This window comes from Teleopsis dalmanni, chromosome 2, assembly GCF_002237135.1.
Source record: "Teleopsis dalmanni isolate 2A chromosome 2, ASM223713v2, whole genome shotgun sequence".
Lineage (NCBI taxonomy): Eukaryota > Metazoa > Arthropoda > Insecta > Diptera > Diopsidae > Teleopsis > Teleopsis dalmanni.
Window position 1 is genome coordinate 83,601,125 of NC_051847.1, and position 24,935 is coordinate 83,626,059.

General features: G+C 29.8%; 3 protein-coding genes across 3 annotated transcripts; 2 read left to right on the plus strand and 1 right to left on the minus strand.

Annotated features, from left to right (window-relative positions):
- Positions 1–444: 444 nt before the first annotated feature.
- On the plus strand, positions 445–12,162 carry LOC119674944 (histidine decarboxylase-like). Its single transcript, XM_038086101.1, has 11 exons — positions 445–604; positions 4,250–4,828; positions 4,945–5,054; positions 8,171–8,224; positions 8,281–8,456; positions 8,512–8,780; positions 9,386–9,640; positions 9,695–9,840; positions 9,937–9,988; positions 10,952–11,113; positions 11,252–12,162. The coding sequence occupies exons 1-11, from the start codon at positions 577–579 to the stop codon at positions 12,160–12,162; spliced, it is 2,742 nt and encodes a 913-aa protein (XP_037942029.1). The 5' UTR covers positions 445–576.
- Positions 12,163–14,282: 2,120 nt separating this feature from the next.
- LOC119681794 lies at positions 14,283–19,440 on the plus strand. The gene is made up of 7 exons (XM_038095081.1): positions 14,283–14,601; positions 14,657–14,801; positions 14,890–15,015; positions 18,331–18,480; positions 18,538–18,716; positions 18,784–18,867; positions 19,044–19,440. The coding sequence occupies exons 1-6, from the start codon at positions 14,489–14,491 to the stop codon at positions 18,794–18,796; spliced, it is 726 nt and encodes a 241-aa protein (XP_037951009.1). The 5' UTR covers positions 14,283–14,488; the 3' UTR covers positions 18,797–18,867; positions 19,044–19,440.
- A 2,522-nt stretch (positions 19,441–21,962) lies between these two features.
- On the minus strand, positions 21,963–24,910 carry LOC119683297. Its single transcript, XM_038096941.1, has 3 exons — positions 23,567–24,910; positions 22,164–22,517; positions 21,963–22,105 (listed from the first exon to the last, which is right to left on the minus strand). The coding sequence occupies exon 1, from the start codon at positions 24,881–24,883 to the stop codon at positions 23,693–23,695; it is 1,191 nt and encodes a 396-aa protein (XP_037952869.1). The 5' UTR covers positions 24,884–24,910; the 3' UTR covers positions 21,963–22,105; positions 22,164–22,517; positions 23,567–23,692.
- Positions 24,911–24,935: the final 25 nt, after the last annotated feature.

Here is a 24,935-nt window from a genome sequence, read left to right on the forward strand (position 1 = left end):
TATTTTCGCAGCTGTCATACTCGTACGCTGGAAAATTCTTATTATTCATTCACATTTTATTAGATTTTCGGCTTTGTTTTTGTTATTTCCATTCAAAATTTTGCATTGCAGAAGCCATAAAAGATACTAGTACGTTCAATTCTTTTTGTGTCATTATTCAACATGGATGGTATCGATGGTATGGATGGTATGGATAGTATGGATAGTATGGATCGTTGTTCGTATTGTTAACGAATGTTAATGTTTTTAGTAAAAGTTTTTCTGGCACAGTTAAAGTACTTCCAAAGAATTCTTTTAATCCATAAAAAAAGAGTTAAAGTCAATTTGTGCCACTTTTAAGTAGTAAAACAATTAAGTAAATATTTAAACAATACATGAATTAGTAAAAAAAATAAAAAAAAAAATTAAATTAAAAAATGTTTTAGATTTTCTTTTTTGTAGTGCAAAACTAGTTACAATAGAGAATTGGGTTATTCGGTAAAAATCGTTTGCGACAATTTGTTCAGAACTGCCACAAAAAATATCTTCACGACGCAGCTCGAAAATATTTTAATAAAATTAGTCACAGCAGCTGAAATGGATTTTGCAGAATATCGTCAAAGAGGTAAGTTACTGTCCTAAATTCTATTTCATCTCATATACATTTCTTCTCTAATATCATTTTTATGTTCATGTTGAATGCAATAAAACGTTTAGTCTGGAATTAAGTGAGTAAATAGACACTGTCCCATGCAATAAAATCACAGCGGTCAATCCTTGAATCACTGCCTGAGCAAGGAACCACTGGCATTAAAAGGCATTCTCCTCCTCCGTGTAACCAGAGTAGTAAATTTCAGTTTACTCTCTGCGAAGTGCTGAAGTAACATATACAAAATATTCATGGCTCTAATCGGTCTAAGCTAATTTGCATATAAAAATTCATTTAATTTGATTTGCAAAAATCCTGTTGCCCTTTAATGGTATATAAATTTTAAAGGATTTCACTACAACAATGAAAGGGAATTGATTTAAAATTTTACAATTTATTTTAAAATGTGAAAGCAATATGTCAGAAATTTCAAAAATAGTTATGTTTTTGAATAATAACAAGTCTCTAAACAAGCTAACATTTCCGTGTATAAAAATAAATCAATATAATACATTGATTTCTTATAAGAAATCTCAATACTTTTTTATTTATGCATATTTTAGTTGAGGTAATATATTTAAGTTTATAAACCCATAGTCAAAAATTTACTTCCAACGCGGCACATCCAGAAATTTTCTTATACATTAGATTGGTTGATAGATTGGAGTGGCGACCTTGTATCCAAAAAGCTCACTTGTGTTCAAATAGTAGCCCATTGTGCTACCACAGGAATAGTGTTGGTACGTACATAGACTTAAAGGTCAGTATACGACCAACGCCGAAAAAGGTAACAACTCCTCCATTAGATAAAAGAAAAGCAACCTGACCATTCTATGAATATAGCTAAGCCCCTTATATTACACTGTGTTCGTCAGCCCAATGTTGCTTGACTATGCTCAGGTATGTTTATTTAATTGCCAGTTTAACTGTAGCAAGTGGAATACCTTTACTTGAGAAGTAAATGTAGGGGAGAAAAGTGCCTGCCTTCACAATCTCATTTGTCCTACAGTTGCCCGAGATGTCCATATGTACCGGAAGTTACTGAGGCAATTTTGAGCAATAATTGATATGGTTGAAGTGGCTATCAGTGATTTAAGGCAGCTTGGCTATTCCAAAAAATTGAACCATTAGGGATTTGCAGATTACAGATTAAAAACTAATAAATTTTGGTAAATAATTTACTAAATTGTTTTTTGAGGGGGGATCGCAGAGGTATACAATTATATGTCGTTTTTGATTAGTAAATGTGGAGTAACTTTTTAAATCGAAATTCACTTTTAGTGTATTCTTCATTTCCAATTGATAAATCTTAGACGATATGTTTATTACTTGTGAATAATTTATTCGATATAACACTCTAGATATATTGCCTGTCTCTTAACGTGAACTATGATGCAAAGTATATTATGTTACAATTTATACTTTATTGTCAAAAAATAAGTATCATCAATTTCTAGACGTCAGTATATGCATCTATAGTTAATATATTTTCATATACAATATGTACACACTCGGTTTTCACAACGACTGCTCTTCGATTTAAATCCATAACGTCTTCAGCCACATAAAACCTACTACTGGTACTGGTACTGCAGAGGCCCATGGTGGGTGCCTTTGAATCATTGGTAGAACCGAATCAAACTTAAATACAGAATTTTTCGTTCCTCAATATAATAAAATAAAAGAGAAAAAATAAAATATATATAAAAAGTATAGGTATAGTATGAATTTTGGTATGTTACGATATTATATATCATATAACATTAACACATTCGTATGCTCTTTCGTGTCCTTCATAAATTTACCGAGAAGAATGTATTGTAGTTACAGAAATATGCGTATCAACAGCTCTGCTAATTATTTTTTCTATGACATTATCATTTAAAACTGGATAGGTTGTTAAAATTTTGGATGTAACATAACTTTTAATACTATTGAATAAAGCTAAAAGGTTCAGATACAATTATAAGGTTACACTGTAATAATAGTTATAAATTTGGAAGTAGTTTGAAATATCATTGGATATAGCTAAGAGCTCAAATATAAGTATACGGTTAAAAACAACTTTAGTTTAGATTTCGTTCAGATTTTCATTTAAATAAATTGTTTGGAACTTTCCATCAAATATAAAATATAACCTCATTCATTTGCTTTCCACAAGACATCTCACAGCTCTGGATTATTTTGCGATAATATTCGATGAGCTGATAGTACATAAATAGCCATAATCAGTTCGGCCCATAATCGAACGAATAATCGTATTCAATCATTCAAGAGTTTAAATATTGCACATACGATCCTTTGAATCATCAAAAAAAAACCATGTAGCATACATCGAATCGAATGATATTTATGGTCAATTTACACCGACACCACCAATACTATAAAAGAAAGCTATTGTAGAACAACTTTGTTGAAATCCTTTATCTCCCAATTTCATTTCTGTAATGTTAAACTAAAAACATTACTAATGTGGGTCCAGCGATAATGGCTATCGAAATTGATATTTTTGGCATTTTAAAAAAAGTACGGACTGTCATATCCCAGTACGCTAAATACAGATTCTTTTTATGGATGTTAATGTCACTAGTAGATCAGTTATCAGTTACTTGTTACTTAGATTGCCCTAGATGTGACCATTTTGTTAGTTGAAATGATGTGAGTTTCTACATTTTTAACATGTTCAGCGGTTGTTAAACGATTAATACTAAAGTAACTCATTTTTAACTCTTCTTCCCCCAGGGGAATGAAAAACAAGAAAATATAATTTTTCACTATGTATTCATATTGCATATTTGACAAACATTTGGCACTTCTTTTAAAGTATAACCATATTCCCATTACAATTCTAACGCGTAGCCCTAGAGTAAAGTAAACTCGACGAAACTAATTTTAATTTTTTTCTAAGGATGAAAAACCCACCACAGTTTCGAACAAGAGCCAAAAATCGAAGAGAACTGACATTTTTACTAGATCAGAAACCGAAACCAAACCAATATATATTGCTTATTATCTCCACCAGAATAAAAATTGAAAATATTTTAAGTAACCCTTTTCGGCACGGACAACCTTTTCAGAGCTAACACTTATAAAAGATAAAATTAAATTAATTTACTTAAACCGAGTGTTATACGCTTATACATGCTGCAGGCATTATTTTGATAATAAAATGGTTTAGAATTCTCCCTACAAAAGAGGATGTATATGGGCTATTCTTCTACCAACGGAAAGAATTCTGACCAAAGTTGACTTTGCCATCTTATTCGCAGAAATTTTACTCCTCTCTAACAGCAAAATATGAGTAATATCAAATATGTACATATTTTTCATACTTGAGAAAGAAGGGATAAGGGGCTTCACTCTCCTTAGGAGCAACTGGGTCTCTTGGAAAAAAATTTAAAACGTTTAAAAATTTTTCCCTGAATGCTGTTATTTTTGGATGTTCAATGTTAATTGGAGTAGCTTATAAAAAAAGTCAACCTTATTGGAGATGATGAGATTAGTAGGCGTCCCTTTGTAAAAGAATGGTCCATATGTAATTAATAAAAAGAAATAGTTTTATATAATTATTGATTTACAAGAGAAGATAAAAAAAAATTTATTTATCTTCGTACACTATAGGTAAAGAAATGGTTGATTACATTGCTGACTATTTGGAGAACATTCGAGATCGTCGTGTTTTCCCTGACGTTAAGCCAGGATATATGAGAAGTATGCTACCGGAATCGGCGCCAATCGAAGGTGAAAATTGGGAAACAATATTTGGTGATGTGGAACGAGTTGTAATGCCCGGTATAACACATTGGCAAAGTCCACATATGCATGCATACTTTCCAGCCTTAAATTCATTTCCCTCTCTACTCGGCGATATGTTAGCCGATGCAATTAACTGTTTGGGTTTTACATGGGCCAGTTCGCCAGCTTGTACAGAACTCGAAATAATTGTTATGAATTGGTTGGGAAAGATGATTGGCTTACCAGATGATTTCCTACATTTACATAATAATAGCAAAGGTGGAGGCGTTATCCAAACAACAGCAAGTGAGTCGACATTGGTTTGCTTACTGGCAGGCAGAACGCGGGCTATACAGCGTTACCATGAGAAAAATCCTGGCTATCAGGATGCAGAAATCAATGCACAACTTGTTGCCTATTGCTCAGATCAAGCACATTCCAGTGTTGAGAAAGCTGCTTTGATTGGTGAGGCTTTGAAAAAATTTTTATTTTTTCATAATGTATATGTATCTAATTTTTCCAAAAATATATTTTTAATTATATTTTTGTTTGAATTTATTCTCATTTTTAACATTTTACAGGTCTAGTGCGTATGCGTTTTGTTGAAGCTGACGAAAATCTTGCGATGCGTGGTCAACATTTACGCGAAGCAGTAGCGGATGACATTAAACAGGGCTTAGTGCCCTTCTGGGTAAACCCTAATATAAAAACTAATTATTAAGATATTAAAATTGAGTAAATAATATCTCGCCGACAGCTGTGCTCTGTATTAAAATACTTTATTTTCTTGTTGAGGTCTTGTTTCACAAATTTCACCAAAACGTCAGACATCAAGAAAACTCCCATAGGGACCAATTTATAAAAGTCAAAATCTTTGGTAAGGCTTAGCAACTTGACAGTACCGTTTCATGATGATAGGCAAGTGTGGGGGTGTGGGAGCAAGTCAATTTGCTTAAATACTTTTCTTATTTCATTGAGTAGTATAGCATAACAAATTGTTAGAAAGTGTGTCATTTATGGTAGGAAAAATTAAAATCCTTACGCTGAAATTATTTTTCAAGTTTGTTTCAATTTAGTTTAAAAAGATACATTTGAGTAAATAAATATTTAAGTAACGCATAAATTGACTTGAATATTATCTCTTACCTCAAACATTATTATGAGATAATCTGATTAAACCACACTCTTTCCTTTTTAAATAGATATTATTACATATCAAATTAAACTTTATTTTTTTATTACTTTATTTTTTTATTACTTTATTAGAATAATTTTATTCTAATTTATAATTTTAATTAGTATTCTAACAAATTTTATTCTATTAAAATATTTTTTTTAAAAGCTCTCAGATTAAACAGACACTATGTTCCAGTAGACGTTAATGAACCCCGTCATCGTTGACAAACAACTAAATCTGATGATTCTTGACATCCTCATTTCAAGCAGAGGTTTTACTGTTTTAAAAAATTCAAGAAAAATCGGTATATATAATAAACAGAAAGTATCAGATCTGGAGAATATAGTTGGTGTTGCAACTTATCCCATTTAAACTGTAAAAATGTTTGGCGAATTGTCAAACTCGTGAATTGAGAGTTATATGGGACTTCCTTTCTTATATCAGACTTTCTTATTATTATACGTATACATTTATTTACTCGGATTATATCTTCTCTTACAATGAAACTATTGCCTTGTTTTCACTATGTCATTTTAAATGACAATTATAATTGACTGAGGTGTCAAATGCGTTTTCAACACATGACACAAATACGAATATGACATTAATTGACTATCCGTTTTCATTATACTGACAATATTTGACATTGAAAATGACATAGTGAAAACGAGGCATAACATTATATAATATAAAATAGCAAAAGGAAATCTTATATTAAGAACCTTACTTAAATCAATGGGTAAATTTCATTGAAATGAATGTTAGGTGGTTTATAAAAAAACAATTAAGCTTCATCAGATCACGAATAAAAAGTAGAGTTTTTACCTTCTTTCAGTAGATGAATTTTAATTAATGGCTTTTTTTTAGATGGGAAGTAGTAGATAGAAGTGCTAGACTCCTAGCTTAGGGGTTAATATATTTTACAACCTTTTATTGTATTTTATTCTTATATTATTAAATTAAACTTTTACTAATGGAATTTGTAGATCTCGGTGGATGTTTTTATTCCTAATATACCATGGGGCACGACTGTTTGTTCTTAGTATTTTTGACTGAGCTCTTCGAATAATTTCTATATTTAAAGCACTAGCATTACCAAACAGGTGAATACCATAAGTCCATATTGATTTTATGATGCTGTTACACAAAAGCACTATATACTTAAGGCACAGGGAGGATTTGTTATTATTGAGCCAATGCAACTTAGAGGCTTGGAGCTTCATTTGTAGTTTTGAATTTAACATGTTTGCGCCAAGTTAGTCGCCGGTCCAGGTGAATAGCTACGTACGTTATATTATCTGCTTTTGGTATGGGAATGTTATTTAGAGGTTTTTTTCGAACAGTAGTGAACTACAACAACAAAAATTTTATTTTTTATATTATTTTAATTAATTGAATTTTTGGCTGACCATACAGCTGCTTCGAGTAATGTTATTTAGTAAAATTGTTGAAGATATTCTCCGATTTAAGGTAAAAATGACGTGTTTGCATTTTAGTTAATTAATTTTAATTACTTCAGACTTAATCGTTGTATTATCTGATAGAAGATTAAAACAACGATTCTATGAAATCCCACCAAACAGACATTTTTTCATGAATGTCAGCTCTATGATCCATTGCTTTTAATATTATTGTAGTCAATCCATTTATTGTTTAAAGTGATAATTATCTTTTTCAAAATAAGATCAGCGGCACATATTTCTTTCCGTAAGAGAAACCCATTCGTCTAACTTTGAGATTCAAATGATCACGGGGCCATGTCAGTTGCTCTATGGAAAATGATTTCCATAAGGAAATCAACAAAGAAGGAACAGCTTCTCATGCCTTAAATTGCAGAATATCGTCTTCTTTACTTAAAAGAGAGATTATAGAACAATGCAGACATTCCAATAGCTTTAAGAAGTCTGTCATTGTTTTAAGCAGTCATCAATAATGGCGACTAATGGAAGTTTACCTGGTTTTTGAACCGCGGAGACCGATCAACACCAAAAAAATTTTGAATATCGGTATGAAACCGTGTACAATCAAATATTTGAGTGCCAGAGAGTGAACATTTCAGTAAAATTTAGTCGTCTCATAAATTTCAGCCAATCAAGAATGACTACTAAAAAAAGATCCACTCATAATTTCTACGGTCACTAGATGCAAACCTGATCAACTTCTTTGTAATACTAGTGTTGATATGCTCAACAAAGCCCTTCTTCATGAATGAATGAAGTATATATATATATTTAGGATTATATTCATTTAGTGTGTGTCTTATTTCTTGATCAAGATGAACATATCAAAAATTCGAAATAAGTTCGAAAAATATAAATTTTTTTGAACATTATTATCTGTTGGTACAGGAGAATTCAATATCAGTTCGATTTGGCTATTCTGTACCTCTATGTAGTATGCTTTTTTATCTCCAATTCCTACCATGATAATCAAATTTCTTTCATAATATTACTTAGTGGAACCAATATAATTGACTGAATAAAATATATATTAGAAATATGTTTTTGGAGTTCTCTATGTCAAGCTCTTTTTTCTTATTTTTATAAATATAATATTTTTTATTATAAATTTGATATTATTATATATAACTTAATTCCAAATACTAAGACGTCTATTTGAAAACACAATAGGTCTGCGCTACACTTGGTACTACCGGTTCTTGCTCTTTTGATAATCTAGATGAGGTAAGTAAAAATAAATTCCCCGCTGTTTACCTATACATTAAACCATATTTTTTTAGATTGGAGTCGTATGTCGCGAATATAATATGTGGCTACATGTCGATGCTGCCTATGCTGGAAGTGCTTTTATCTGTCCAGAATTTCGTACTTGGCTTAAAGGTATAGAGTATGTGGACTCAATAGCATTTAATCCTTCAAAGTGGTTAATGATACATTTTGACGCAACTGCATTATGGTAATTAATTATTAAAAATAATGGAATATGATTACTAAACTCAATTTGATTATAGGATAAAGGACAGCACGGCAGTTCATCGCACATTTAATGTAGAACCTTTGTACTTACAACATGAAAATTCCGGTGTGTCTGTTGATTATATGCATTGGCAAATTCCATTGAGTCGTCGATTTAGAGCACTTAAAATTTGGTTCGTTCTACGTTCGTTTGGCATTAAAGGCTTACAACGTCACATACGTGAAGGTGTCCGCTTAGCGCAGAAATTTGAGGCATTGGTCTTAGCAGACCACCGTTTCGAGATACCAGCCAAAAGATATTTGGGTAGGTTCTAGATTTTTCTGCAGTACCTATAAATGTAGTAGAAAAATATAAATATAGAATACATAAATATAGAAATATAAAATATAGAAAAAATATTTGTGACTTTTAACCGTCAGTATCTTGACTCCTTTACGATATTCTTTGTAACTGTTCCTTCCAGCTTGTTTCCTTCCATTCTTAGATTTACCATTGTTTACATCTAATTTAACTTAAGAAAAGACAAATGAAAAGTATATTGAGATTATTGGGTTAAGACATCCTGAACATAAACAATGTTCATGCTCTCTCTCTTTCTATCTCTCTCCCTTTTTCTCTCTATATCTCTCTCTCTGTCCTATCCGATCCTTTAATATCCGTTAATCGAACTAATAGGTTCGAGTTGGAGTGGCCAATTTTATTTTAGGTACTCCAAACTTATTTTGGGTTCATTAGAGTGAATTGCTTATATATAATATTATATTTACTACTTAAATATATGTAGGTAAATATTTCTCTAAGGTAAATATTCTTTCAGATGTATATAAGGTAAGGTAAGGTAAATATTCTCTAAGGTAAATATTCTTTCAGATGTATATAATATTAATAAAAATATTTATTAATTTCAGGCTTAGTAGTTTTTCGTATTAAGGGAGACAATGAAATAACTGAGCGATTATTAAAACGTTTAAACCACCGTGGATTTCTGCACTGTATACCATCCTCACTAAAAGGTAAATATGTCATTCGATTCACAGTCACCTCGACGCACACAACTGTTGATGATATACTCAAGGATTGGAATGAAATAAGACGAGTGGCTTCCATTATATTAGATGAAATGAATATAACAATAATGAATAAGAATAAAGTATACTTAAAAGGTAAATGTAATTACAAATATTTAGTAAATATTTATTACTTTCCATTCCTTAAAGACACCAAAGACAAGAGTGAAGCATTTGGTTCAAGTCTTTTGCTTTCTAATTCTCCAATGTCTCCAAAAATAGTGAATGGTTCTTTTGCCGCGATATTTGACGCTGATGAGTTTCTAGCAAAAACCTATGCTGGCATCAGAATAGCTGTAAGTATTTAAATGTAAATAAATTTATATTTATTTATATATTTAATTATGAAATATTTTCTTTTCAATTATTAATCATTGTGTTGCTTAATATAGCATCAGGAATCGCCTTCAATGCGCAGGAGAGTTCGAGGAATTCTAATGTCTGGTAAGTTGATATATCATTTAAAATGTTATATAAAAATATGTATTTAAAAAATTTTTAATTTACATATATATTATTTACAAAACGGATCCCGAATTTATTCTACTACAGCACAATATCATAGTTCTGAACTGAATAATAATATATAATACCCAATTTCATATTCAGTTTTGGAGAGTAGATTATGCGTGAGCATAGTTAACGTGGTTTGTGGTTAAAGAGAGTATGCTCAACTATTAGATGTGCCTTCAATAATTAAAACACAATTCTACATCCAGTTACCATATCCCAAAGAATTGCTACTTAAGGGCACTAAGTGTCTTTATGGATATTAATTTGAAAAATTTGAAATATATATTTTAATAGGTTTTATAGTAGCGGTATATAAAACAATGATTATTGTGGTATATTTACTAGATGCCGTAAAATTCTGCTCTTTCTCACTCTATATTTATCCATGTTTTTATCTATTTGGAGATTGACGCACTAATTAAATTAATAACTTTTTGCAAAAATTGTTATTTTAATAACAATTTTTTCAAAATCTATAAAAACTGTATAGATGAGATTTACTTCTTTTAATCCAGGTTCTCTAGGTAGTGTATCGATTTTTTAAAAGTTTTTAAAAGTCAATTGATGCGAGTAGTCTACTACTTTCAGTTCAGGTTCTATAGCCCGAATATCTTTTTTAACAAGAACTTCTTTTAGACCAATATAAAATTTTTGCGAATACCTTTACTTCTTCAGGCCACATATTTAAAGCACATTTAAGTAGTACCGTCCATTTAATTGGTACTGTGCATGATATAAAAAAGTATCATGCTTGATATAAGGAAATAGTTTCGAATAATAGAATATTCTAATGATTTCAAAGGAAGCTACCATTACATTATGAAAAAAAATAATATAAATAAAATTATATTAATATACAATATAATATAATATATATTATTATACATTCCACAGGTAAGCAGTTCTCTTTAGATTCGCATATGGATGTAGTTGTACAAACAACTTTGGACTCAAACGTAACAGACAGTAAAGTTGACTCGTATGGTAAAACCATACCGAATCGTAGAAATATAGAAACACAACCCATAAGTGAAGTGTATGAAGAATCAGTGGAAGGTATGAAACAAAGGTAGTGTAATCGTCAATAAATGCCAGCATTAGCGCTAAGTTCCACATAAGCATGCTTTCTCATAAAATAGAGTACAGAAACATATCAAAGTCTACTTCTCTTTAATAAACATATTCTTTATGTAGGTTATGAACGGTTCGAAGTACAAAATCCAACGACGAAAAATAAATGCTTTTCTTTGCAACTCACACCCTACTATTCCACAAGAGATATTATAACTTTGCCACCAATCTGTTTGTCGACACAAACGAAAACCCCTGAACATATACGACAGACAGCCTACATCACAATTCCAATCGATCAGCAAGAACAACAGCAAATGAACACATTTCACATATATCCCGCAAGACATACTGCTATTGCTAGTAATACCATTGCAGTAGACAGTATTAGAATTCCTGTTTCTCATACTCAAGTATTCAAATCATCTTTAAAAACTACATCGACTTTTAAAGAAACACCATCTACCGAATTTGGAACAAAGCTCCCAAAAAAAGTTTCAAAAGCGACTAAGAACAACAATTCACCAAGTAAACAAACAAGTACGGTATACCATGGGAAACGTTACTTAGATCCAGTAACAAGCTTGTTTGAGAATTGCTCTTTCACCAACACTGTCTTTCAAGTACCAACGCCTACCGATGAATATCAGTTTACAGATTATTGTAATATATTTTCAGACGCCGAAGAAGTACAAACACCAGGAAAAGTTGATTGGGATGGTGTTTTAAGAAATTTCGATAATCCTAAGCTCATATGCAATCATCCAATAAAACAAATCCGTTGTAGAAGGAATATATCAACAGGGCTCAGCTCATCCGACAGTAATGAAAGCTACACACGAAGAGCAACACACATATTAGCGACACATAAATCAGCGCGGAAGGAAATGAACTCAAATCAACTAAAAGGCAAATCTGCTATACTGAAACCTATTGCAGCCTCAACTTCACTTGAATCTTCAGAATCACCAACTCAGCCATTAAGTGATTCTGAAAATATGGCCTCAATAGCAACGTCACCTGAATCTCTCTGAGAGTTTCTTTAATTTAATTTGATGTAATTGAACTAATTATTTTAAAAAATTTAATCTATAAATAAACTAATATTAATATTTTAATTAATTAATTATAATATTAATATTAAATATTAAATTTCAAAAAATCTGCATGTATTACTAAAATTTGAACTGCTGTGCTATCAATAAAAGTTCCAATATAAAGTTTTGTGCTTAAACCATGATGAGTTAATAAAATATATTAATATTTAAGCGACAGTATTGTAAGCTTAATATAAAAATTTTAATTAATTTAATTAAATTATAACAAGTTACAAATTTAGTAAAAGTTTTATAATAATTATCAGTATTATGTATAATAATAAATATATATATATAAAAATGTGTGTGCAAACTGTGTGCTTTTAAATGCAAATTCAATTAATTCAAATAATACAAAATAAAAATAAATATTAAATTACTTATTAAATTAATTTATTTGTTCTTTTATTTTACAAGTATTTTCTATAAACAGAGAAGATTCCTTGCAATACGATTCCTAACCATAAAGTGTCATAAAGTGTCATTGAGTGGCGAAGTCATTGAGAAGCCTACTGAATTACTCAAAGGAATATGACGAATTTTATCGTATATATTATGTATATTTGTTAAAGAAATGATAAAGCTAGAATAGAAAAGTTAATTGTAGAAAAGTAATAATAATTCTACACTTCCAAGTATAAATATCAAAGAAATTCATACTTGCTTGACCTAATCCAACCTTATACCAGTCTATCCCATTGTGCAAGATTTGTCATCCTTGTATTTGTTGTGTTTTTAAAATAGCTTGAACCACAACAACAACAATCAAGCATCAGTCGACTCAGCACTCTTAAGACTAACGATATTCTTTGCCCTTATTCTATCTTACAGCTCATGCTTTTCCATCGTACAAGTCCCATCGTTTACTATCAACAACAACAAAAATTTTCTATCAATCGACTCATTAGCTTTAAAACCAAAACTATACCATACTCTAATTCTCATCATTTCGCATTGCACAAGTTTTGCTATATATATATATATATATATATATGCTGTTTATTTAGAACCAATTTGGACTTATAGTTCACAACTTCAACTCACTATTAATATCTCTAATGTTGATATTGGAAATATGTCACAATGAACCAAATCTATCGTGGTCTCGCGTTACTCCTATTTACAAACAAAAAACTAAAGTACCATTCACATAGGTCGGTAACCAAAATTTAATTCAAAGGGGCTATACAAGTTAAAAATCGAACAATTTTTGACGAGTTCACATAGAATTTTCAATCTTCTTCTATTGAAGTAGATCAATCTCTTCCCCATTTAATCGAAATTATTGCAAGCGGAGTCAGAGTATTATGGACGATTACATTTCCTAGAAGATTTATGACAGAAAATGCTCAGTCAACACTGTCTATTCTGACAAAATACTAAAGAACTATTACCAAAATATATGCCCCCTTTTACTGTAAACAATGATATTTTATTATCATTGTATATGTGTACATATAGCATATCAGATCAATTCGAAAAGGTTTGACCAAGTATACATCACGCAATATAATTACAATATAATATAACTTTAGATAATAGTTAATACCTTTTTTAAAGAGTTTGCAAGATTTTAAGCATATATTATATTTTAAGCATATATTTAAGCATATTATACAGATTTACAAATACCGAGGCTGTTTTTTTCTAGCACTCTTGTCTCCTATATCATTACCGAAAATCCCAACGTGACCTAAAATTAATAGAATCTTTTCGTGATTATTTCAGAGATATATGAATATCTAATAATATGATCGCAAATGTATAAGATATTTAGCTTATTAAGACAGAATTCAAGTTAACTGATGAGAGTTACAGACCTTAATTATTATCAGGCTATCCAAACAGTCTTCTTCGATTCTGATATCGCATAACGATAGTTTTAAAACATATATCGTATAATAATTAAACATTATTGTTTAAAACATAGTAGGAAGTTAGTTAAAAATCTTATTTATATATTGTAAAAAAAATTATATGCAATTTTTTCCAAATTTTAAGTTTTCCTGAATTAATGTATTTTAATTAGCCAAGCGAAAGTGACTTGTAAATAATATTGAATTATTATAATTGACCACATTTGACAATTAATAAAATAAATATTGATTAAGAATTAAGAGTTGACAAAGAGTTGACGAAGAAAATAGATGCCATTGCTAAGAAGCTTCAATCCCAAAAACTTAACGTACAATGTAGTCACACCTATGAACTTCAAGGTTGTAGATTACTGAGGATATATACCATATTTCTAAGGGTATGTGAAATGGAGCAAGAAGATCATACTCATCGTCGAACAAAATTTGCTCTAGCAGTTTTCGGTATATCATTTTGTCTTATCCTACTAACAGTAGCTCAATGGATGCCACTAGTCACAATGTATGATTCGTCTTATTAATTTTTGAATATGTATATATAAGAATATATATTTTAGATGCGTGTTAGCCGCGCCTTTAAGGCGGAACTATGTGGTCGCCGTCGTCGTTTTGATGTTAGCCATGGTAATGGTAACGTGTTTCGTGTTTTGCGATAACTGTCGAGTCAAGGCACCGATGAATTGTGTAATGGTGTTACTCATTGTAAGTTTATGATGTTTTAACGATTTTTTCACTATTTCGAACTTACTGAAATACTACTATATATATATATAATATTTAAATTTTATAGTTTGAATGCACAACAATTGGATTTGCTGTACTGATTATGGAGGAGAAAATCCAATTTTTCTTATTAAATTTCTTAATTGTAACAATAGTAACTCTTATTGTCATTATTGCTGCAACATTCTGTACTGTAAGTACAATTTATTTACATGATATGTTTTCTTATTTCTTTGAATTTCGTTCTATATTCATGATACATACACAAATTTGTACAAGATTTTTATAAAACTATTATTTATATATTCGTACAATATGCGACATTGCCGAGTCATTACCCATATACCCATTTTTTAAAACAAAATTATATCTTAGTCACATATTTGAAACGTGGTACCTTTAGTCAATTCGTCATTTCTACCGATATCATCTTGTTGAACTAGATATCTTAGTCGAAATCTTGTAATCCAAGCCCAGATTTTTTAAAAAAATTATATCTTGAATAGATATTTGAAATGGGTCTTTGTTCTATTAACCATTCTGCCGTTGTTTTGGTGTTAAAACAGAAATTCTAGTCGAAATTTTGTAATACAAGCCCAGATTTTATAAAAAAATTATATCTAAGTTACATATTTGAAACGGTTCTATACTCTATTAGCCCTTCTGCCGTTGTCTTCTTGTTGAAGTGAGATATCATCCTAACTAAAATAATCGAATTCTTGCCATAAAATTTGTAATATTAAAAATATCAGTAACCATATTTTTACACCGTTAAATTTAATGATTTTTATAATGCCCAACTCATTTAAAAAAAAAATACAGCTCAATGCCATCTCTAGACTACTCGTGTAAACCACATCAAGCTTTTATTTATTGTGATAGTACAATTTATTTCATTTAGAGCATGTGGGTTTCTTCTCTTCAAATACTGACATGAAATAAACTCTATCGATAAAATTTACCTAAAAACAAAGTCTCTATCTTAAATTGCTCTACAACAAATCTGCAGAATTTCTATACAAGAAATAGACATTTGGTTAAAGTATTAGCTCGCTTTAATTTTATAAAGAACGCAAAACTTTATGAGGAATATTTTGTGTAATACCATATAGTGTAAGGGTCTAACTTCTTTAGATCTACTTCTAAATAATTTTTCTCAGTTTTCGTTCATACTTAAGTGTCCAGTCTTAAAATAAGATTCCCTATTGCATAATTCCTTGACAATGCAACTGCAATAAATTCACCTGGCAGATTCATTTTTTTGCCCCTAAAAATATGCAACTCATATGTATAAATTTATTTTTACTTATCGAAACTTATTAATAAAAACTTCTTAACGGAGGAGTAGCAATCGAAAAAATATATAAATACAATAATATATAAATACAATATTAGGAATTCTCCTGATGAAGGCAAAAGCGAATTTGCCGAAACACGTGTAGAGATACACAAAAAAACTTTCGAAATAAAAGTTAGTATATTTTAAAAAACAGAAATAACCGCATTTAAACAATTTCGAAGTAACGACTCAAAAATTAAAACAAAAATAAATATAAATACAGTCAAATTTCCATAACTCGAAGTCCAATTTTGCAAAGAAAAGATTCGACTTATGGAGACTTCGAGTTACAGAATTTTTATTTTTGAAAGAAACTAGAATTACATTTTAAAATATTTATTTATTTGCATTCAAATAAAGCATAGAAGTTATAGTGAAGGAAAGTATTCAGAAATTAGGGTTTGGGACTTTAATTTTTTTCTTATTTTCAGTAAAAAGAGATTGCACTTTATTCATACTTTTATAGTGATCATCAGTTGTAATATCATTCGTTTACAAATATAAATTCAGAATTTTGAATGAGTCTTCTACTTCATTCTGGGAGTTATAGAGAAATTCGAATTATAGAAGTTCGAGTTATGGAAGCAGAATTGTATGTAATTTGCTTTCTAAAACCTTGGTGCACTGTTTTTAGTTCGAGTTATAGAAAATTCGAGTTATAGAAGTTCGAGTTATGGAAGGTTGACTGTATATTAAAGCAATTAAATATTGGTATTTATCACATTTCTCAAAACACTATTATTGTATTGTTAATTAACAGATTATATGATATAGCCCTATAAATATTCTATTGAATGTTAGAGAATATATAGGATGACCCAATTGAATTTTAAATAATTTTAAACAGTCATAAATTTTTGAACTAGGAATAAAATTATATCCATATTTCAGCTAATGACAGCATAAAACGTTATTATATAAATGACAGTATTGCAATATCATATATTGGTTATTGGTAAAAAATTGTACCTTTGAAAGAAGTAGATTGGAATACTAAAAATTGTATTCAACGAAATACGCTACGTAGTAGAAGCAATTTTTTAGTTGAATATATCGTAAAATTAGAAAGCAACAAAAAGTAAAAAACGTACTCAAAAGGAAGTTAACAAGTTTGAAGTTCCAAGTTTTATAGATATTCAACATAAATGAAGGTCATGTATTATCTTCTCTAATTATCGCACCCGAAAAATTTCCCAAAAGAATAAATTTATTTAACACAGAGATCGTGTAAAAATGGAGATATTCAAATGTTCACAAAACGTCAAGCAATGTCAACTGTGACGGTCTGATATTCCTGTCAAAGGTCGTTAAGTTTTTTGTAGGTGTCCTGTAGAGGAGAAAGGGAGTAGACGGTCCTGCAAAACTCACATGAACCCACAATACATGAGAGACAAAGCTCTACATTTCATTTTATTTGCATAGTACCCTTCATATTCACTAAATCCTATCATTACCTATCATTACAACTAGTGGATGAAATCTTTAAGTGGTAGAACCAAATAAGCAAGGTACTTAGTCCTATGTCGTTCGATACAAAAAACTACAGAATGACAGTTGGTATTTAACAGGTTATTTTATGGTTGCAATACAAATAAATAATCTAAAAATCACCAGCAATGACGAGTGCATAAAATGTGACATCGAATGATGTTCAGTAGAGCTATTAGTTTTGAGGGAGTAGAGTTCGTTCCTGATGTTGAAATAAACTATCTCCCAAAACTCACCGTTGATACATATCTTAAATAATTGCCTCTAAGAATTCTAAGTTGGTATCGCTTCGAATCTGTCAAATATTCTCTGCCTGCCAATTCTTTCTACCTACTGATCAAAGTCAGCACCAATACCAGAGTGCTGATGTGCTTAAAAAACTCCCTGCACCTAAATTGAAGAAGATTTCGAGTGTTCATTTCTCTAGACAGCTTTATTGCAAATTTTAAACAATTTTCAACGTTATTTTTGTATTCATTTAATAAATATTAGTTTTAATCAAAAAAAATTCGGTCTTTTCGAAAGTTGTCGTTCAATTGGGTCACCCTGGAATATTACTCATTTTCGCAAATTAGAATTATTCTTGAATTTAATTAATTTAAAAATTAACAAATCAATATTTTTACTATATAATTTATATAATTTTGAAAAAATTGTAAAACTTTATTCTTTTACTTTCAGTACGACATGACCGTTGATATCATCGCTCTATTTGTTGTTGCAATTATATTATTCATAGGTTCAGTATTTCTTGTGGGCTTATTCGCGATGATTAATTCTAAAATCAGTTATTATCTATATACACTTCTTGGTGGAATAACGATAATAATGGTGAGAATTTGAACTTTTCTCTTTAATAAAATATATAAAGTTCCGTTTAAATTTCAGTTCATGGCTTATCATACACAGACTATAACTGGCGGTCGTTATGCCCAAATGCGTACCAAAGATAGTTTACTGGGAGCATTGATACTATATGAAGATTATATATTATTATTTATGATGTCTTATTTCATAATAGTTGAAAACTTTAACGACATGGGTATTAGAGGGTCCTCTTACGAATGGTAATCACAATCTCAATTATAAAATGAATTAAGTTTATATTTAATTTTATTTTTTATATCTATGTAGTCAAAATGATTAAAAGTGTTGATGTGATCAAACTCAAATATTAATTCTGTTTACCATATTTAAACTCGGACAAGAGAAAATAAGGTACATTATCTAAATACCACAATTTCTAATAGAACTAATTTGATATTTTATATTAAAAAATTTTTTATAGTGTTTTGTTAATATATTTTTCAAACTTTTTCATTTAAATATATATATTATATAGACCCTACACAATCCATCCATCTATCATTTATTTAATTTTTTCTACTCATAAGGATTGTAGTAAGGATTATAAAACAGAATGAAAAAAACTGTGGTGAGCAATAATACAAGTTTCGGTTCTATCGAAACTGTAGCAGCCTTTATATGGACTGATGTACCGCACATATTATAATCACACATAGTCAGGGACGTATATAGCCTTTATATGGACTGATGTGCCGCACATATTATAATCACACATAGTCAGGGACGTATACAGAGACTATGTTAAGGAAAGTTTTTTTAATGAAAACACTTAATTAAAAAATCCATATATCAAGTCAAAAATGGTCTGAAGCATTTTGGGCCCCCGATCCGTATACGCCACTACATTTAGTAGTGCCACTGTAATATATCAACTGCATTCATTAAAAAATATTTTTAAGCTTAAAATTATATTTTGTGACAATATAGTACTTGAATAAATATATTTCTATAAAATTACTAAAAAATGAATTTGACTAGTTTATATGTTTAAGACTAACTTAGAGGTAAAAAAAAGTGATTTAACTCACTGCAATAACGTTCGCTGTCTAATTCTTCTTTCAACCTCCACAAAACTATAAATACTATATTCATTATAAAGTTTTTAATTTGGATAATTGTACCCAGGGTCTAACTATCGATCAAGATTTTAGTGATTATGTAGGGATTGAATTGAAAAGACAACACAATTTTACCAAATGTGGAAAACACTTTTATATCCCTCATAGAATTTAAGGGCTTAATGAGAAGTAATATTATTGAGTCGTTACAAGACTCAATAAAATTTTAGACCTTCAAGTTTTTATCACTTTTTATTATTATTATTTTATTGCATTTCAATCAATTTCGGTCGAACTTCGTTACTATACATCCGTAGTCTCGAAGAGAGTACTATATCTATGCGGTGAGCTATTAGGTCGCATTTGTATTCTATCGCACTGAGGTTGACTATATTACAAGACATGTCGATGTAAATTTGATATGAAAAAAAAAACGATTCCATAAATGGATCTTGGAAAGAGGGCTCTACTGAACATGATGCCATAGAAATGTCCATTGCCGTGTTTTAATATGATTTCGTATAGGACTTTGCACAATTGACTGATTAACTAAACATTCAAAAATTTTCTTATGGCTGAGCGCGTCCTTAGAAAACCAACAATTAATAAAAGACCTTGTTTCAAATTCATATTCCAGTTTTTTATAAATAAGTATTTTGTAAGCACAGTATATTTTTATATTTAAAATATATTATACATTTTATAAAGATTGATTTTATTTATCATAAACTGCAAAATTATTTTATTATATTAAAAATCAAGATGCAATTTTTTATTTATATTGGTTTTGCACGTTCATCAAGTAGCACTGGATTTGATCTACTGAAAAATCTTTCTCCAGACATCATTGCTTTTTGTCATGTCGGTTCAGTAGTATTAGAACGATAGACTTTAACACATCATTTACTCCACAAATTAACCATTTTTGGTAAGTTTTTTTTATCTGTTCCTAGGATTTCACTTTCAATTATTTTGTTTGTGCTCTCTGTCTTTAAGTAATTATTTAAGCCAATACTAATTTTCTTGATTAAGCCAATTAAATAAGAAAATGTATCACACTTAATTAGTACGTTTAACACATAATTACAATACCCTTTGTATTGACTTCGTGTTATATCCTTAAAATATTTCGACAGATTTTATTTCCAAGTAATACATCTAGGAGCGTTCATCTATATCAGTGCTGTCCAAAGCACGGTTCATGGGTGTGATGTATTTTTATTTTTCTTCAGAAAAATTATGAACGTATGTATTTATTTCTGCGGCCCTCCAAGCTATTCAGTGATTTGTATTGGGCCACGATCTTATCTAGTCTGGACAGCCCTGATCTATATCATATACCATTGCTCAGATTGCATGTAGTCATTAGTTCATGTTGTGTTTTTAAGCTGTCTAATTAATGAAACATGCTCTGTTTATAGCTTGAAAAAAAACAATTGAAAATTCGATTCCATTTCTCAATATTTTTTTGCCGACATACAGTTAATAATCGCTGGAAATAATAATTTTTCCATCACTATCATCGATTTGTGACTTACAGCATTAAATTAATGGAATAGTACTTTCCGTTCTTACATTAAACCATTAAATTAAGAGAACGATGCTTTCTTATATTACCTTGCAGATCGTATCTTTTGTATTTCTTCATTCAAACGCAGCAATTATACTAAAAAGTATTCATTAGTATTGAATTTTTCTAATCAAGGTTTATCAAATATAATGTACAATACAATACTCACCACTATCTCTTGTCGACAAACCCTGTTGTCATCGTTACCGTTCATAAGAACAATGCAATCAAAGATTCTAATACCAGCATTCTTCAATTTATTACTTAAATCCATTTACAATCGGAGGTGGTACATACATTGCTTTTAGAACCTTACGTTACATTACAGGTTTTGTAGATAATATTTCGAGTAATGGACACTTGAAGTGACAATGTTTGAATATCCTAAATAGTTGTTTTCGTATAGAAGTATTGATACGTGTATTATCACAGTACTCGCAACCTAACCTGGCTTAATGGAGGTTTATAATTTCATATCATTGCAACATATTATAAATTTCGTCCATGGTTACAAATTTGTAATATCAACAATATCATGGTACATTAGGACGAATGACATCCTCAGGGACCTCAAGACTGAACCGATCAAAAAATACATAAAGGATAGCGCGGTGAAAATATTTGCGAAAACTGACAGATTTACCAACACCGCATTATCGAATCTCAGAATGGTTACAGACTCCTCGCGAAGTTATGCAGATCTGAGGTCAATTATTGCTTAGTCTGATGAAGTGATAAACAATAATCCAGTCAAGGTGTAAAGAGAGGTTTTGAAGATACCTCGAGTTAATAAAAAGTAAAAGTGCTCAAGTGCACTGGCTCAAATAGCTTCAACATAATAGCAGTAAAATTTAGTTTATAAAAATTATTTTAATTCCTGAAATATAACAGCAAAGTAATACGCATTCTACATTCTGGGTTTATAACAATAGTTTGTAGATTCCACATTTATTTCGATTACCTATAATGAAATATTTTATTAGTTTAATTTTATTCAATTTAATTAATTCATTCATTACGTTTCCATAGTTTTCAAGTGTTCAACACATATCATAAAGAAGCCATGTTGATTTTGGCTTTTATAAAAGGGACATTACCCTTATCCTACTATATAATAAATTTAGTTTGATGTGTTCGATCTTTGCCTTTGTTCAGCCAAGTTTCCAAGGTTTCTTTAAAAATATAACTTCATTCAACATTATTAGCGTAAATTTTTTTTTGTAAACGGCATTATCTTTTACAAATCATGCGGATCCAAAAATTTTATATAATGTTTGTTAGTATTCTTTGGTTGACATAGTAACGTTCATAGTGTTTTCCTGAAAGACTCAGCACATACTACTTCAGAATTCCCAACATAGTTGCGTAGGAGACTGTAAAACAAAATTTAGTTGTATTTAAAGTAAGAAAAAAGAAGTAAAAGTATACAATTCTAAAAAATATAATTATTCAAACTAGTCTGGGTATACTTAATGTCAATTATAACAATAGTATAAATGAATTTTAAAGTAAGTACTTTTAGAACATTCTAGAGATATTTAGAGTTATTATAAAGCCGAACCAAAAACAAGTTATTTAAATTATATCCAAAGACATATTGTGGTGCATAGTATGGCAATGTTTTTGGAGGGAAATGTTTCGCAGTATTACAATAAAAGGGACTTACATTTAAGAGTCGTAGTGCATTAATACAAAGGCAAAATAGCAATCTCAGTAGGCTTAATAAACTAAACTAAATAAACTTAAAAGTTGGGCAGAAAGCAGGAATACTTTTCCAAAAGAGTTTGTATCATATAAAACAAAGAGTTAATATAGACTGATCATTGAAAGTACATTAAACAAATTACGAAAATTTGTTATTATAAAAAGATTTACTTCTTTGGTTTATGATTTCGTTCTAATATAACGTAGTTAGTGAATTTGCTAATAAAGTTTCACAGAAAATTAACAAAACTCTAAGTTCGAACATACAAGTCAAATTCGGATTTGGGTCAGTTGGCTAAAACGAACACTGACTCTGAGTTTCAAACTTGGCAGGACACGAATTCATCTCTTGATTCTTGCAGCCTCAAAAAATTATTTTCACATAATTAAATATAAGAAATATTTCCAAGACCACTGATAATAAGTATTTGGCAATACTCGAACTATAAGTTCAACCAAAAGTGCAATTAATTAAAAATAAATAAAAATGTTTGTTGTTGCAATTCAGTAATGTTCGAAACCTCTTCATTAAATAGAATAGCTTCTATTAAGTGAAATGAGGTTATAAGGTTATAAACAAATTTAATATAAAAAAATTTACATTGATTACTGGAACTATATAATTAGCTCACATATATCTAAACCCAGGTTAACTAAGAAAAAATTTGCACTATCTAATGCATATCGTCTATAGTTTACCTCATATACTTATACTTACTTAATTATATTATATTACTTATATTATTTTTCTAGCAATTAGATTAGTCTATAAATGTTGAGTCAATTGTTGGTTTTATAGCTTTGGTTTAGTTTAATTTAAAAAAAAATCTAAAAGAAAAACCCCTTATTTATATTCCAGCGCTATTCTGTGATCCATTTTTAAAAACTCCGACAAAACGTCATTATAAAAGGACGGCTTATTTCTAATATTTAAAAGTAATTTATTTTCTATTGAAATAAGCGATGAAATGGGTAATCTACTTTTTGATTGAGAGTTTTGTAAATAAGTCCTAATCCTCTCAAGCGCTGAGAAAGATTTTTCTATAGAGGCAATTGGAATGGGTAAGGTCAAAAATATAGTACATAACTTTAATAATTGAGGGAATATATCTTTTATAACATCATTACTTATGTGAAGATATATGTCATATATGTCTTGCTTTTCTTTTAAACTCGCAGTTGTATACAAAATGTTTAATTCATTTTTTAAAGCAGAAAAATGAAAAACTCCTTTGAAATTAGAGACGAGATCATTAAGTAATTCCTCTGGAAATAATTTGCTGAATGAATCATATTTGTCTTTGTTCATTAAATTTAAAAAACTCAGTTTATTGAAAGACTTATACCTATATTTAATTTGGCACATTATATTCTCTTTAATATTAATTAATAATTTTTTATAATGACTCCTAGACTCCATTTCAACATGCAACTTTCTTTGGTTATAAAAAGGATAAACCAAATCGTTCACTTTCTTTAGAAAATTATCCAATTTATTCACAAACTTGAAATTGATCCAAGACAAAAAATCCTCTATAGCTCCGGCATCAATACTGACATTGCTATTCTCGCTATCATTAAAGAGTGTGTCTGTTTTTGTAAAAATTTCGGATATTACACACAATAAAAAATTAAAATGCTTATCTTCGAATGTATTTGATAAAGATTCAGCCTGGGAAATAGTTTCATTATCCCAATTTTCAAAACTTGTTAAAATAAAATTCAACGTTTGCATTATATCTGATCTAAGACTATATACAACAGTAACTATTCGCGAGTGCAAGTGGCATTCAGTTTCAGTTACTTCAGTTATGGAACGCTCACTAAAAAGTTCAAACATTGTAGAGATTTTCGTAGATTTGTTCAAGAAACGCACTATAGAGTTTATATATCCGAAGAAGACTTTAAGCTCTAATATGTTTTCTAGAGAACGAGACAAGTCTAACGAAAGTGCATGTGCATAACAAGGAACACTTATAGGAATATGATGCATTTCAGGATTTTTTATTTGAAGTTTATCATCTTCAGCAGACATAATAGTCGGTCCATAGTAAGATTGACTTATAAGTTTATTTTTGCAGTCGTAC

Bases quoted from the DNA above. Each gene is read 5' to 3' on its own strand.
- LOC119674944 (XM_038086101.1), top strand. From the start codon at position 577: ATGGATTTTGCAGAATATCGTCAAAGAG. The intron at 5,055-8,170 runs GTAAACCCTAAT...AAAACACAATAG, and splicing joins AGGGCTTAGTGCCCTTCTGG to GTCTGCGCTACACTTGGTAC. The intron at 9,841-9,936 runs GTAAGTATTTAA...TGCTTAATATAG, and splicing joins ATGCTGGCATCAGAATAGCT to CATCAGGAATCGCCTTCAAT.
- LOC119681794 (XM_038095081.1), top strand. From the start codon at position 14,489: ATGGAGCAAGAAGATCATACTCATCGTCGAACAAAATTTGCTCTAGCA. The intron at 14,802-14,889 runs GTAAGTTTATGA...TAAATTTTATAG, and splicing joins GTGTAATGGTGTTACTCATT to TTTGAATGCACAACAATTGG. The intron at 15,016-18,330 runs GTAAGTACAATT...TTTTACTTTCAG, and splicing joins TTGCTGCAACATTCTGTACT to TACGACATGACCGTTGATAT.
- LOC119683297 (XM_038096941.1), bottom strand. From the start codon at position 24,883: ATGTCTGCTGAAGATGATAAACTTCAAATAAAAAATCCTGAAATGCAT.